At 35.9% G+C, this 15783-nt stretch overlaps 2 protein-coding genes and 1 non-coding gene across 4 annotated transcripts; 2 read left to right on the top strand and 1 right to left on the bottom strand.

Annotated features, from left to right (window-relative positions):
- Nucleotides 1-5268: 5268 nt before the first annotated feature.
- On the top strand, nt 5269-5372 carry LOC117278792 (small nucleolar RNA R71). Its single transcript, XR_004509154.1, has one exon. It is a non-coding gene; the product is annotated as a small nucleolar RNA R71 (small nucleolar RNA).
- A 2754-nt stretch (nt 5373-8126) lies between these two features.
- LOC104104496 (high-affinity nitrate transporter 3.1-like) lies at nt 8127-10432 on the top strand. Its single transcript, XM_009612601.4, has 2 exons — nt 8127-8366; nt 9573-10432. Exons 1-2 carry the CDS (start codon nt 8234-8236, stop codon nt 10055-10057), a joined length of 618 nt encoding a protein of 205 aa, XP_009610896.1. The 5' UTR covers nt 8127-8233; the 3' UTR covers nt 10058-10432.
- Nucleotides 10433-11294: 862 nt separating this feature from the next.
- LOC104104495 (manganese-dependent ADP-ribose/CDP-alcohol diphosphatase-like) lies at nt 11295-15220 on the bottom strand. Of its 2 annotated transcripts, none has more exons than XM_009612600.4 (2): nt 15034-15220; nt 11295-12659 (listed from the first exon to the last, which is right to left on the bottom strand). In XM_009612600.4, the coding sequence occupies exon 2, from the start codon at nt 12604-12606 to the stop codon at nt 11647-11649; it is 960 nt and encodes a 319-aa protein (XP_009610895.1). In that variant the 5' UTR covers nt 12607-12659; nt 15034-15220; the 3' UTR covers nt 11295-11646. The 2 variants fall into 2 exon arrangements, with proteins under 2 accessions (XP_009610895.1, XP_009610894.1); XM_009612599.4 differs by having other exon boundaries at nt 11295-12726; nt 15034-15219.
- Nucleotides 15221-15783: the final 563 nt, after the last annotated feature.

The raw sequence follows: 15783 nt of genomic DNA on the forward strand, positions 1-15783 counted from the left end.
AGTGCGCGCCCAATGCGCGACTGTGCACTTGGTCGCGCACCTGGGTTCTATACGTTTGGAATTTAAGAAAGTGTAAAACATGAAAGTTGTATCCCTTTTAAATAGTTTTCCAATGATATATTGGGGAGACCAAACGGAGTTCCGAGCTAAAAGTTATGTACATTTTATTGGACACTGCACAATATGCCTATTCGATTCTTTGTTTCGTTCCACTATCATCCGTTGATCCCCAAACTCAATCCCGACTTAATCCTTGGGCTTTTACTCAGACTTAAAAGCTCCAAAATAGCTTGAATTCATTCCATAACATCTACATTGATCGGAATCACTCCTACAGGGCATAAAACACACAATAAGTGCAAAACACTAGCGATTAAAGCTCCAATTCAATTAAAGTACAGTAAAATAGAGTGCAATAAGCGACTAAAATACAAGATTATAGCCTACCATCAACACTCCACACTTAAACCATTGCTCGTCCTCAAGCAATCAAACCACACTTTATATAGACACGACCTTTTTAAACAACTCCCCTAACTCATTACACCTAGAATATTTAAAATAGACTAAGCACAATAGTGTAACATTTTCACCTCAAGAATTGACTCACAAGTACCACGCATTATTCGCAACTTACTCACTTACTCTAACATAGAGGTCCACGACATTACCTTTCCTTCATGAATCAAGTGCCCTAACACAATAATCGAGAGTAGTTCCACACAATAGACATCAAGAACAACTAGGAACTCAAGATAGAAAGAATTCACTCACTCTCGGAAAAACATTCATAATCCACAAAAGATGAACCATAGGCTTACCCATAGTGTATTACTCAACTAATCGAGATCATTCAGTCAAGGATCAAGTTGGACTTTAATTGGTTGTAATGTAGGCTGCGGGACGGGTAGGATACATTTAGATATAAGAGTAACTATACTTACCTAAGCACTTTTAATACATATATACTTAACCTTTAAACCCTACACTTATGTCAAACCATAACTCCACCTTCACATCCGTATATGTCAACTCCCAACTTCTTTAAGCAAAAATACATCAAGAGTTACCACTATTAATGAATATAAACTATTTTTTTTTCTTCATTTTCTTTTTCGATTCAAGTGGCTCATACTTTTTCACAATAGTGCACCTTTCGCCTTATTTCAATAATTGTTACATCCCGGCTATTTGGAATATTTTCTCAATCCATCTCCCTTTTATTGCCATCTTTTATGCCAGCACAGTTCTATTTTGAGATGACTTGACCAAAGTAGCAATCGAAAGTTGGGATTATAGATCATTGTAAAGAAGTATTTTAGGATAATTAAATATGAAGAAGTAAGATAGAAACATGCATGCACCTCAAGTTTAATCCTATAAGAAGGATGAATGAAAAAGCAAGATTTAACACAAAGCAAAGGCATGTCCTGTAGAATGGTGACTATTATGTGTCGGGTGAAGCTTCAACAAGAAACTCACATGAAACTATCGCATAATACCAACAGGAGGAGTAATTTTAAGAGAATCGGATCAGGTATGTTAAGGCTAATCCTTCCTTCTTTTGGCATGATCCAAGTAACGATACGTATACATAATGCTATTCCATAAGTTGTTCTACTCTTAGTAGTTAAGGATGTCTATATTATTCATTCCTCTAAAGTGATATTCAAGCATGTCTAAGCATATTCCTAAATCTCTATTGAGGTATTTGAAAAAGATATTAATGTTTATAATATAGTAATACATGCATCTTCATGCATATTCATTTACCACCGTGCTACGGCCGGTCGGGCAGTTACCACCAGTTGGGAAGTTATGTATTATTATTTACCGCCGGTTGGGCAGACATGCATTTTCATTTACCACCGAGCTACGGTCGGTCGGGCAGTCATGCATTTACCACCGCACTACGGTCGGTCAGGCAGTTACCACTGATCAGTTGGGCAGTCATGCATCATACGATATGGATAATAGTCTCAAAGAGAAGCATTGTGTATATATATATGAGTATAATAAGTATGCATATACGGTGGCACTTCAGAGATTCAGGTGGATTCTTATATGTCTTTAATTAATGTTGACTTATTATTACGTTATGGTTCTGCCTTACATACTCAGTACATTATTTGTACTGACGTCCTTTTGTTGGGGACGTTGCATTCATGCCTGCAGGTATAGATAATCAGATTGTCGATCCCTCATGGTAGACGAGATTAGCATTCAGCAAAGGATCGGTAAGACTCCACCTCATTCGGAGTGCAGCCGAGTCTATGAGTCATCGTGCAGAGTTTTGCTAAATACTTATGGGTAGGCCAGTACCCTGTCCCATTTGATATCAAATAATCTTAGAGGCTTTGTAGACAGAGGTTCATTTTGTACAGTATGTCAGAGGCCTTGACGGCTCATATGTATTCATGTTTTAAGAAAAATGGTTTAGTGATACAGTGTTGCCCACTTATAGATATACATTATGAGTTGTGGCCATGTTGGCCCATGATAGTTACAGAAGAAAAACAAATGAGTTACACAGTGGTTCGCTCGGGCCAACACGACACAGGTTGCCAGCCACGCCTCCCCAGGTTTGGGGCGTGACAATAGTTCCACTCAAAAGCCAAACCAATCACCCCACACTTCAACTTTTACAAAATTCATACCAATTTCAAGTGCTCACGAGAGGTAAATGGTTCAAATAGATGGTCAATTCAAACAAAAGGGTAAGGCTTGTAATGTGGTTACCAAAGAAATAGGATTACAGGCTCAACGAGGTTAACTACGATACATAACAATTTGGTGGGTAAAATATATAGTTGACTCAACAAAGAAATGCCTATATCACTTTCAAGACTGAACAAATCTACTATTTCGCTTTGCAAACATATGGGGCAAGTTCTAGACATCAATTGCACTGCACATAATACACAAAGCCTCACACACACATGGCACATAACTCACTCAGGATCGGACTCATCAAGACACTATAATAAAAGTAGGTAAGCAAAGTTAAGATCATACAATTTAAGGTGCTTATACAAGAGTCAAAAACTGAGCATAAACGTCACAACTAAAGCACATACTATTCTTTAGGCATAATAAAGTCAAGAGATATTGCTTTCATTTAGAATCACAGCACAAGATCTCCTACTCCTAAAAAAACTAACTATACCCGGTTCAAACAAAACCCTTGAAAAAGAACTACGGCACAAAGAAAAACTAAGGATAAATTATTATACTACCTAAAGAAAAAGAAAAGAAAAAATAATATATATATATATATATATATATATATATATATATATATATATATATATACCCGTCGAATGACATCCATCGTCGGGAAAAATCAAAAAATATTAAAATTTTCAATCAAATGAATTACAAAATCACACAAATATTTATACATTATATACATATATACATCTCTACCCCACACTTTAAATTGTGTCATGTCCCTGTGACATACAAATAAAAAGAAAGAGGTAAGGACAACTTCCTTGAACATCTAGTCGGGGTTTGAATCGAAGTTGGGCTCCATCCCAAGCGCCCTAACTAATGTACACATCCATGCAGATAACTTCTTCTCGGCCTTCCTTGGATACACCCCACACTTATCTTTTTCACTCGCCGCAGTCTTCTCTTTCTCGCCTTTCACTTTCCACACAACACTAGCAGCTAGCTTCTCCCTTTTTACCCCCGGTTTTACATCCATCTCAAAAATCACAGTCTCCTCGCCCACTCTAAGCATGAGTTTTCTCTCATGTATATCTAATATTGCTCTACCAGTTGCTAGGAATGGTCTTCCTAGGATGAGGGGGACCTCCTTGTTCTCTTCCATATTAACCACTTTGAAATCCACAGGAAATACAAACTTATCTACCCGAACTAAGACATCTTTAACTATTCCCTCGGGTATTAGAGTCGTTTGGTCTGCTAGCTGCAAAGATATTGGTGCAGACCTTATCTCTCAAATCTCCTGCTCCAGTTTCTTGTAAATAGATAGAGGCATTAAATTAATTGAGGTACCAGAATCACATAGAGACTTATCAAAATTAGTAGTGCCTAAAGAGCAAGGTATGGTAAAACTCTCTCGATCTCCACACTTTTGTGGGAGTTTGTTTTGCAATATTACACTGCAATGCTCTGTGAGCTTGACCACTGAGGTCTCTTCTATTTTCCTCTTCTTTGTCAGAATCTCCTTCAAGAACTTGGCATAAGCCAGCATTTGTGAGAGCACTTTTGTGAATGGTAGGTTTACATGAACATGTTTCAGCATATCTAGAAATCTCTCAAACTGCTTGTCCAGCTTTTCTCGACTCAACTTTTAGGGAAAAGGCAGCGCAGACATATGCTTGCTCTCATCATGTTCCGCCCTTCTTGATTTTTCTTCCTTCTTTTTCTCAATTTTCATCGGGGCTTTATTCTTTTTATCAACAACACCTTTCAACTGCTTCTCACTTTCCTTTTTAAAGTTCACCTTATTTTAAATCAGGGTGGGATCTTTCAACACTTTCCCACTTCTCATAGTTACAACCATCATTGTTTCTTTTTTATTTCTCTCAGTATCAGCGGGAAGTATTCCTGGGGTTCTCTCCGACATTAGAGTAGCTAAGTGACCAACCTGTTTTTCCAATCTTCGAAAAGATGTACTCAATTATTTGATAGTTGCATCATGGGCATCAAGCCTCTCATCTGTCTTGATAATGAAGGTCTTCATAAGATCTTCCATGCTAGATTGATTTGACTGTGGAGAGTGATACTGCTGCCTCTGCTGATTTTGAAAACTTGTAGCTCCTTGTTCTTGGAATCTGGGGTTGTTTTGTTGCCATGCATTTACAGTACCCCCCAGGTGAACTCCATGAAAAGCTGGGGTGCCTCTGACCCATTGCATTATAGTTTCCTACAGCATTCACTTTCTCATATGAGGCTTGACACTCATGGGTGGGGTGTCCTCTTACACATATATCACAAGTTGTGTGGTGTACATTTTGCATCAAAGCTACAGTTAGCTTCCGTATTTCTTTAGCCATAGCATCAAGTTGTACTTGTGCAGATTTAGTAGCATCAACTTGGTGAACACCAGTTGATTTTCTTCTTTCCATACTCTCATAGGGCTGCTGATTAGCATCTTTGGATAATTCATCAAAAAATGTAACTATCTCCTTTGGAGTCTTCTTCATAAAAGGCCCTCCAACTACATTGCTCAAAGTTCTACGCGAGGCCAGTGTCAATCCATCCCAAAAATCCTGGAGTTGCATCCAAAGTTCAATCCCGCTATGTTGACACTTTCTAACTATCTCCTTAAACCTCTCCCATGCTTCAAAAACAGTTTCATTCTCTTTCTGGTAGAAGTTATGGATTTCTCTTCTAAACTCATCTTGGCTGAGGAGAAATATTTATCAAGAATTTTTCTGGTCATTTCCTCCCATGTTCTAATTGATCTATTTGGCAAGCTTCGAAGCCACTGCTTCGCATCATCTTTAAGTAAAAAGGGGAATACCCTTAAATACATTGCATCTTGTGATACCCCATTATATTGAAAAGTGTTCATAATCTCCTCGAAGTCCACCAAATACGTGTTTGGATCTTCGTTCATCTTCCCTCTGAAAACGCAGCTGCTTTCAATGGTTTGAAGCAAACCTTGCTTCAACTCGAAATTAGTGGCTGCAATTGGAGGTGGTCTAACACTTGACAATCCTTGATTGTAGACTAGTTTGGCATAGTCACCCAATGCTCTACCAAGCCTTGGTAGTGCATTCTCGAACTGGTCTTCAATCAAGGGTCGATTTAGATTGAATCTTCGACCCCTATTGTCTTCGATAGTTTCCTCAGCAACTCTATGGGCTGCCTCAGCAGCTATCCTTCCAGCTGCCTCTACCTCATTGTCATCGTTATTAGCCATGTGTTCTTGGGTTGAAGGTTTCCCCAAGAACCTTACAGTAAACTCTTTCTCCTTCCTCAGTTGCCGCAGGTGTTTTTCCAATTCCGGTTTGTAGGGTATTACTTCTCTACAAGAAGATCATGTCATACACCACGGACTTAATATGTTGCCTGCACACGGAGGAGATACCCGTGAAGAACAAAAATAAAAGTAAAAATAAAAATAAATTCCTGAATTAGCACTACAAACTATTTTCAACACTATTAATTGTCAATACCGGGCAACGGCGCCAAAACTTGACGAGCGCCAACACACTTAAATTGTGCTCGCTAGTCAAAGATAGTATAGTATAATTATCGTCTCCATAGGGATTGAATTTAAATAGTATTCTTGTAGTTCATAGCTCGATTGCTATCCAGGAGGATCGACAATGGAGATTTATATAATTAAGAATTGAAACTAAATAAGAACCTAAACTATTGACTAATGATAATCTCGATAAAGGTAAGCAAGGAAGTTATCAATGGGAGAAAATATGGGTTGATAGAATAGGTGCAAGATAATTGTTCGGAATCTAACTCTAGATAATTCACTTTTAATGTCCAAGTGAGTCTCTCGAATTCACTTAATTATCAATACAATTAATCCTAGTAAGACAGAACTATATGATGTGTTTTTCAATAAAATAACATAAAATATGAGATGAATCATGACATTGTACTAAAATATTCAACAATAAAGATAATAAAATTGCATAAAATAAATATTATTAATAAGTCATAATGAAAACAAACATAATTTAAAATTACGACTAATAAGTACTATGACTAACCACTAAAAGAAAAATAAGTTATACATTTTATCTAAACCATGGAAAAACTAAAAAATAGATATCCAACATTATTTTCATTGATAGTACAATTGAATTGAATGTCTTTTATTAGCATTAATATTGATTTAATTTTGGTTTAGGATTTATTTGAGTTACTAACATTTATGGACTATAAAACTTATTGGAGCATCCAAAAATTATAAGTTCAAGCTTGAAATAATACGTTAAAATATAAAACTATGAAAAAATTTAAGAAATATTTATAAACTACATGACAATAAATATTTTTATGTATTAAATATATTTAAAACTTCTATATATATAATGTTGGGTTGGGTTGGTTTCGGTTTGACTTTTTTTAGTTAAAACCAAACCAAACCAAACATAATAGGGTTTTTTTTCCAACACCAAACCATAGTCGAGTTTTATTCTTCGTTTGACTCGGATTATCGGGTTGGTGTAGTTTATCGGTTTCATTTGTACACCCTTACTGGTATATTTATCAAAAAAAAAATTATAGCCACTTGTATGGTTAATGAGTTCTCCCTGTCTGCTAAAAGTAATATATAGCCAAATAAATCATACTAGTATATCATTTTAATCAAAGTTCCAACTTAGTTTGATCTTCTTTCGAGTTGATCCTCCTAAACTGGAATTAGGAATTCGATGGATCAAGAATTTAGAGATGGAGAATTTCATTTGGAGACACGAGGCGAAGTGTTCATAACACATAGCAATCCAAGTTTGCTAATAATTAGTAATGCCCTTTCCTTAATCTCAAAGTCATCTTTTGCCTTGCATTATTTAGAGACATGAGGCCAACTTGTTGATCATAACACCTTCCAGTTCAAGTTTGTTATTTAATTTAATAGACCATTTCTTTAATTTCAACTTCATCTTTTGTCTTATTGCAAGACACATCTAGGAGACATAATAATTAAATATGGTCTCGAAATACCTGGTTGACTAAATTAAAGTTGAAGATTCCTTGAATCTTCCCACAATCATCATCACAGTGAGATATTCTAGCCCTTTAAATTCTCAAGAAATATCTACCTAGCTAGTATAGTAGTTCGGCGGCCAAGGTGTGGGATTTAACAAATTATCTTCGTATTTAGAAATCGAAACACATTACTAATCCATTAAAGATTAGACCACGAACTTCTTCTCTTGCTCACATGTAGTGCTAATGTCCTGTCTAACGAACACCACAAAAAAGAATAAAAATACAAAATGGTTTACCACTGCAATTACGTACTTTGGTGAGGCCCTAGTTGGGTGGTGTAGTTGACTAGTCTTTGCTCTCTTTTAGAATTTTATTGGTTTGATATATATCAAATAACGTTTGTTTTGTCACCTCCATATTAAGCAAAGTCTAACTTGTCGGCCCCCCATCTTCACTTGTGTGATAGACATAAATTAGTGGGTTCACAACTTCACATATAGTACTAGTATCTTTTAATTTAATTTCACCTCCACTCAATCTCTCCTCCTCATACTTTGGAAGTGCAAAAAGCAATATCATGTCAACTCTTTCTGCCTTTTTTGTTGTCTCAGCGGTTGTTCTTTCTTGCTTTGCACTCACTGCTTATGGTGCTCTTTTCTCCTCCCTTCATCAAACTCTCGTACTCAATTCTTCGCCCACACAAGGACAAGGTATGCTTCTTCTTTTTTCTTGCTTGCTTTGAATAATCTCAATATATATTTTTCTCCTGTCTTTTGGGTAATAGATCTGTTTAAAAAAACCTTAAAAGAAAAAAGTATTCTAATTATATATTCATTCAATTTTTTTGCCAAGTTGACTTTCACTTGTAAAAAACAAATTATGAGTTGGCTATCGACCCATTATTAATGAATTTAATGATAACTTGTACGCCCTCCTTTCCTTAAAATATAAAATGATTAATGAATTTAAGTTTGCGATCTCCTAGTGGCTACCCGTTTCCGCAAAATCTGAAAACGTTTCTTGAGTTTTTTTCCCCAGTTGCATTGGGGGCCAACTAAGCATGTATGGGCAAGCTGCAAATTGACTTATTTTGAAAAGTATTTTTGTTTAAAAATATTTTTTGGAAAAATACTTTTGCAAAATAGTAGTTTGTGTTTGACCAATTCATTTGAGTAGTATTTTTTGCAAAGTATTTATTATGACAAAATTCAATTAAAAGATAAAACGTAACGTAAAAATATAAATTAAAATTTTCAATTAATATAAAATATAGTTATTCCTAAGAAATAGCATTTGTTTGGTATTACTTATTCTTTACATGATAATTTAAATATGTCAAAATATATCATACAATAAAAATTTAAAATCTACTATATTAGGAATAGGAAAAAGAGAATAAAAATATGATTAAAATAAAAAAAGAAGAAAGGTATAGTAAAAATAAAAAGAAAAAGAAAAATATTAAATTAATAAGGGATAATTTGAAAAATATAAATTTATTGTAAGGTTATTGTTGTCTTGAACAAATTAATTTTCTGCTTCTACTTTTTAGAAGAAGTTAGAATTTGTATCTTCTTCCCAAAAGCACAAAAACTGTTTCTGCTATTGTTCAAAAGTACTTTTTCATCTTGATTAAACACCTTAAATTTTTCAAAAAAAAAAATATTTTTGACCTCCAAAAAGCTTGATCAAACAGGCTCTAAATTTGTATTTGCACAGGAAAGTCCACATCGGAGGTAAAGCACCCCTTAACAAAGGCAACTTCACACATAGTCTCGAACATGAGACTTGTAGTTAAAGATGAAAGAGTATTTACCATTTCACCTAAAATATGAAAATGTTAGGAAACCATGCAAGTTATTAGCATATTTTTTTGAGTATATTCCTTTAATTAATGGATGCTAGTATTGATACAGTGCTGCAATCTGGGGAAGGACAAGTGACAGTTACATGGTCATTGAACAAGAGCAACCCAGGTAGAACAGACTCAAATTACAAGAGAGTGAAGGTGAAATTATGTTATGCCCCAATCAGCCAAGTGGACAGAGGATGGAGGAAATCCGACGACAATCTCAAAAAAGACAAGTCTTGCAAATATAACATTGTCACAATGCCATACAATTCCTTAAACAACAATTTCACTTGGATTATAGACAAGGATGTTCCCACTGCTACCTATTTCATAAGGGCATATGTTTATGACTCTGTTGGTGAAGAGGTTGCCTATGGCCAAACCACTGATTCCCACAAGAAAATCAACTTGTTCCATATTTTGGCAATCACTGGCCGCCATGTTACTATTGACATCTGCGCCGCCTGCTTCTCCGCTTTCTCCATTATCTCCCTTGTCGGATTCTTCTTTATTGAGAAGAGAAAGACCAAAACTTCCCACCAAAAATGATCACCCTACCCTATATTTAATTTGTTTACTGCTCCATTATCATATTCAATTTGCCTTCCTGCAACTTAGGTGAAAGTAATAGTGATATTCTAGCTTGTTATATTTTTAGCTGTGTAAAATAATTACTACTATAGTTACTGCTTTCATTAATTGAGGCAGGTAAATGTGACGATGAGCATTTAGAAAAGTAAGCATTGGTAGGTAATTTGGTTGGGTAATGTGACATTATGAGAACGAAAGGCTTAGAAAAAAGCTTTAGGCGAAGACTTTCAATTAATAGTAACTCGTGTGTTCAACATGTTTGTTCACACCACAATGGGATGTCAGAGAAAGACTTTACTCATTACCATATTTTTCTACTTTCTTTGTGGGGTCTATTTTCTCTATCTTTGTAGGTGCCCAATTGTTTGTCGAACCAGTAAAATATTGCTTCATTTCTACACTAAATATCTGCAATCTGAAGCTGTAAAACAAAAGAAGTAACTCAACTATTCCAAATGATATGGCTGCTAATTGATAAAATGGATTTTACGCCAAAGATTAGTTGATCTTTCATTCCCTAATTCGACATGTTGTACAAAGAAGAAAGGAACCACAAATTGTAAAAGTTACCACAAAACCAACGGACTCGGTGTGAAATCGAAAGTTCATGGCCTTAGTTTATCAGTAGTAGCTGTGATATATGAGAAAATTTTCAATTTTATCACTAGAACTCCAAATGCGGACGTTAAATAGGGAAAGGAATTTTTTTCACATGCCCAACTTTAGTTAAGAGATTGAGAGGTAACTATTGTTGTTGTAAACTATCCAAGAAGTTCAAGATAGTGATATGCTTGAATAGGGAAGCCACACCTACGAAGTACCAAGAGAGCTCTAACGCAGATTTTCTTGGTATTGTTTTCAAACATGGATATGACTATTGTTGGATATTTAGGATAGTTAATTAGTAATAATTTTTTTACTAATTAGCTCTCCTCTAGCCCAAGAGCTGTGTATTCTTTCCTGGTGGTTGGATTAATTACCAGTCCCCATAGGTATATGCTAGTAGTAGTAGCTAAGAGAGGTCAACTCCAGAAACATAAACTAGTAATCAGCTATGTGATTAACAGAGAAAATTTTCCCCTTCATTTACATATCTAACATCATTTTCAAATGCCAATAATCTAAGATACATCTGCCATAATAATGCAACTAGTAGTATGAAGCAAACAAGTTCAGATAAGAGAGTAGAAACACATGATAAATGTATCCATCGTTAGATTTACTGATTCATCCAGAGTACAACCATGTTTATTACAGGACAGAATCAACTTTTGGAACTCTAAGGATTCAGGCTAAACCTAAATCGACATACAGGAATTTTCAAGACACCCTGGAAGTCAAGAATAGAGTCCAATACGTACCTCATCCATGGAGCAGCCGCAATATCTGGGTGTAAGCAACGTAACTTACATCAAAACCATGCCCGTTTTGCATTTCCTGGGAATTATGCTTTCTCAACATACTGTATAGCTGATATCATATTTATAACCACTAAAAGTAGGTACAATTTACACCTGTAGCTTCTTTTTTTCTGTTGCATGTAAGGTCTAGTGACCAAAAACCATCTCAGTGCTCTTCATTCTATCATTACCAAAAAGTGATAATCTATCATCGAAAGCATCAATGTATCCAAAAGCATCAGTTCCAGGAGGGCACTCAAGAGCTGCTTCAAGGACCCGATGATGTACACCATGGGAGTCAACCGATTGTCCACCTTTATGGGCATGTCCACCTAGACAGACCTTCACACAGCTATAACGATGTATCACGTCCAGCACTTCATCATAATTCCACAACAACGCTGCAAAAGATGAAGCTCCAGGATCCAAAGGCAGATGGCAACACACTACTACATTTTGATTCAACTCCGTAGCTTCCTGAAGGACATGATCCAGCCATTCCAATTGTTCTTTCCCGACGCCTCCGTTGAACTTGAGAAATCTTCTCTCTAATCCCACAAGTCCATTTGGACTGTTTTTGTCTGAATTTGGGTTTCTCTCCTGAAGAACTTTTAAGGCCTTCAAAGTATTAGGGTGATCCTCTGGCCAACCAATGGCACTGATATCATAACCATCTAAGATTACAAATCTGTATTCTGGAATTGGAGAAAAATCAAAATAGGCACGTCCATCATGGCCAGGAATTCTCAACAGAGGAAGCAACTTGTCCCGAGGAAGATTGTAAAGGCAGTGATTGCCAATCATGTGATAAACAGGGCCATCGAACTTATCAAATTCATCAACAATTTTCTTCACAGCAATCATTGACTGGTCTTTGGGACAAAACCCATCAACAATGTCACCAAAATGAAGAACAAATTTTGGCTTTTCTTGATTCCATCTCTGAACTGCCCTCTGCAACACACAAATACTGTGCCGATAATACCTAGGAACACCAAGGAAGGAGCAGCCATCAGGAATATCAGCATATTGGACATCTGATATGATCCCAAAGGAGAGAAGTGGCTGCTTCCCCTGTGGACATAGAAGGCCATTTGCATATCCCATTGTGCACCACTCCTTATTTTGCAAGGTTAAGTTGTCAATTGTTTAGTCACACTCTGAAAGAGAAGCAATCAAAGCTGCGGTTGTTCTGGATTTCTAATTTATCAAAGCAGTGAAGGTTTTCTGAACAGTAAAACAATCATAATATCAAACAGTATTACCAAAATAATTCTATTACGATGCCTAAGTTGAATCAGAAAGCAAAAGACAAAACTAGCATGCTTATGAAAATAAAACAAAAAAACAAATCTAAGTGAGAACTCAAATCAACTACTACTTTACTAGGTTGCTCCATTATTCAATACACACTAGATTCATAAAGACAGAAACTAGTATCCTTGATATTAGGCTGTTCTCCTCTGCTCCTCTGAAATAGTCTACGTCTGACATCGCTCTTCTGAGCTCATTGGACAGATCTTCCAGAAATCTTTGCTGGGCTTATTTTTCACATTCAACCTTGATGGCACATGATGAGCTCCCCCCCCAATCTCCAACCCTCATCTATTTTTACCAGTTCAGCTACTCTATGGCAGTCAAAGCAGTCGCTCACTCAAAGACCAACTCAGTCCTCCAGACGAATTACAATTTATAGAATGAACATTTCAATCAGAATGAATTGTGAATTTTAATCTGTGATTGTGTTTTTGCATGCACTTGGTTTTTTTCGGGCACAAAATTTACAAACTGAGGCTAAATGACCTCGTACCGAAGGACATAATGTTAGCCAAAAAAGACTACGGGACTTCATCAAGGACACCAAAATCGCCCATCTAATCACAAAGAAAAGAAAGACTCTTGATTTCTGCTCAATTTCATTAAACTCGTCACTTCCTAACTATAATAACACAACAGAATTTAAGAACTGTCAAGCACACTGGATCTGTCATAGATGTTCTTGCAGGAAAGGCTATGCTAAGACGTGTGGTCGACGCCTGGAAGTACCTATTGATGGAAAAGGGCTCTAAGCAATCCCGAGCAAAAAGGCGTGTCGAAGTGAAAGCCCATGGGCTTACATTCGTGCACGAGCCTCTGCAAACAGGTTTAAAAGCGGTAGATAGCCTGGTTATTCTAGGTTGTGGTCAATAGGGGGTGGGGTTGGATTTTTTTTCAAGCTATTTCCGGTTGTAACCTCATTTAAACTATGATCACACATAGCCCTGATCCAAGGGCGGATTTAGGGGGTCGGAAGTGGGGTCACCCGAATCCCCTTCGCCGAAAAATTACATTGTATATATATAAGGCAAAATTTATTTTGTATCTCTATATATTACATTTTGAATCCCCTTGACATAGCCCAAAAGCATAGCTTAGTGATCAAGGAGGAGGTTCAAAACCTTTGTGAAGTCATTGGTTCCATTTCCACTAGCAACAGTTCTATTTTAATTTTTAACTTTTTTTCTTTTTTGAATCCCCTTAGTGAAAATCCTGTCTCCGCCACTACCCTGGTCTTTCCATTAAATCTATAGGCATGTACCAAAAAAATCATGGTTCAAAGATCCTTGCTCCATCTAGAAATTTGAACATGATTTACAACTAACGGAGAATTTCAGAAAGAGGCCATCACCAGAAGCAGTAATCGGGATGAAAACCCTCAATGATAGGCACAGCCAATACAAATATATGATGGGAGGAAGTCAAACCTAGTTGTTTTCAAGTTAATGATTACTACTCCATCTATTTTAGTGCGAGCATATCTGCACTGCTATAGACTCTCCTATTATTATATATTTTCTTTTGATCTTTGTGATATAGCAAACCCCACCCTCCGCCACTCCATACACAGGAGCCCAACAATGATTTTTTTCACATTGAGCACAGTACAGAAAAGGTTCTCAAAGAAAAGAGCATAGGTTTTATCATATGAAAACCAAAGAAAAGAAATGTCACAATTATCAGTAAAAGAAAAAAAAAATGTGATACAAAGTGCATTAAGAAAAGCTCCATCGAATAGACCCTAAAACAGTAAGGAGGAAGAATCTGGAAAACAAATACTCCATCATGGTTTGTTTATAATATGTAAAAGCTTAGCTTTAATTTGGAGCTCCCCATTTGAGAAAAACCAACATAACTTATGCCTTAATCACAATTTCAGGGATATAAGTTGCTTCTACTATGATTATCAGAAATATTTCTGTTCTCAATTAATGAGATTCAAATTGTTACATAAAGGGAATCACATCATAAAAAAAATAATTATGAGGAATTTAGAGGGAGCGAGGATACAAGAATACAGAAGCCTTATAAATATTCAGTACAAACTCCAATGGCTTCCACAGAGATTCAGGGGAAAGGGGTAAAACAACAAAGACAGAAGAAGCATTATCTATAATCGGCTCAAACATATACACATCCGCATAAATAGCTCAATGTCGACTCAGTGAAATGACAAAATTCGAAAGATCTGGGGTAGAAAGACAAATATTAACGTACCCAAATTGTCTCTTTTCGATTAAGTCTGCAGAAAGAAGGCTTGGGGAAGAAGAGAGAAATGGAGAATAGGCGTCGGTCGACCGACAAAGACAAGAGACCACACAGAGCTGGTAAGTACTAAGTAGAGAGAGAGCTCTTCACAATGTTTGATTGGTCAAAGATGATACCCCGAAATCTGGAAAAACAAAGAAAAACAAGCAATCATAATAAGCGCTGCCACGTGTAGAAAACTTCTTTTCCTGTATTTGTTTTTCCCATTCTTTCCCAATAATAATTAGTAGATCTCTGGGAATGTAGCCCGCCTTCACTCCAATTATTATATTTATACAGTTATAAAATTTTGTAAAATAGATACAAGAGTAGTATTCTATTGGAAAAATGATATTGTATAGCCGCTGTAAAAATAATAGTCGAAATAATATATAAAAATTATATATATATACATTATGTATGTTATATACAAAAATTATATAAATTTTATATATTTTTCGACTATCAGATGTAATAGTTTCTGGCGCAGGCTAAAAGTAATAATACCTCTATTATATTAGGTTCGCCTTTTTTCTTGATGGTTTGGAATAATTAATCCCAGTATAAAATTTTGCATGAGTTTGATTGGATGCATAAGAAAAAGTAATTGCTATATAACTAATACAATATTTTTATTGGAAATATTAAATAATACATTTATTTTATTATATGTAGAATCTATGTGTTATTTTATGTAGGATATAATGTGCAATAACAATA

The sequence above is a fragment of the Nicotiana tomentosiformis genome, chromosome 3, assembly GCF_000390325.3.
Source record: "Nicotiana tomentosiformis chromosome 3, ASM39032v3, whole genome shotgun sequence".
Taxonomy (NCBI): domain Eukaryota; kingdom Viridiplantae; phylum Streptophyta; class Magnoliopsida; order Solanales; family Solanaceae; genus Nicotiana; species Nicotiana tomentosiformis.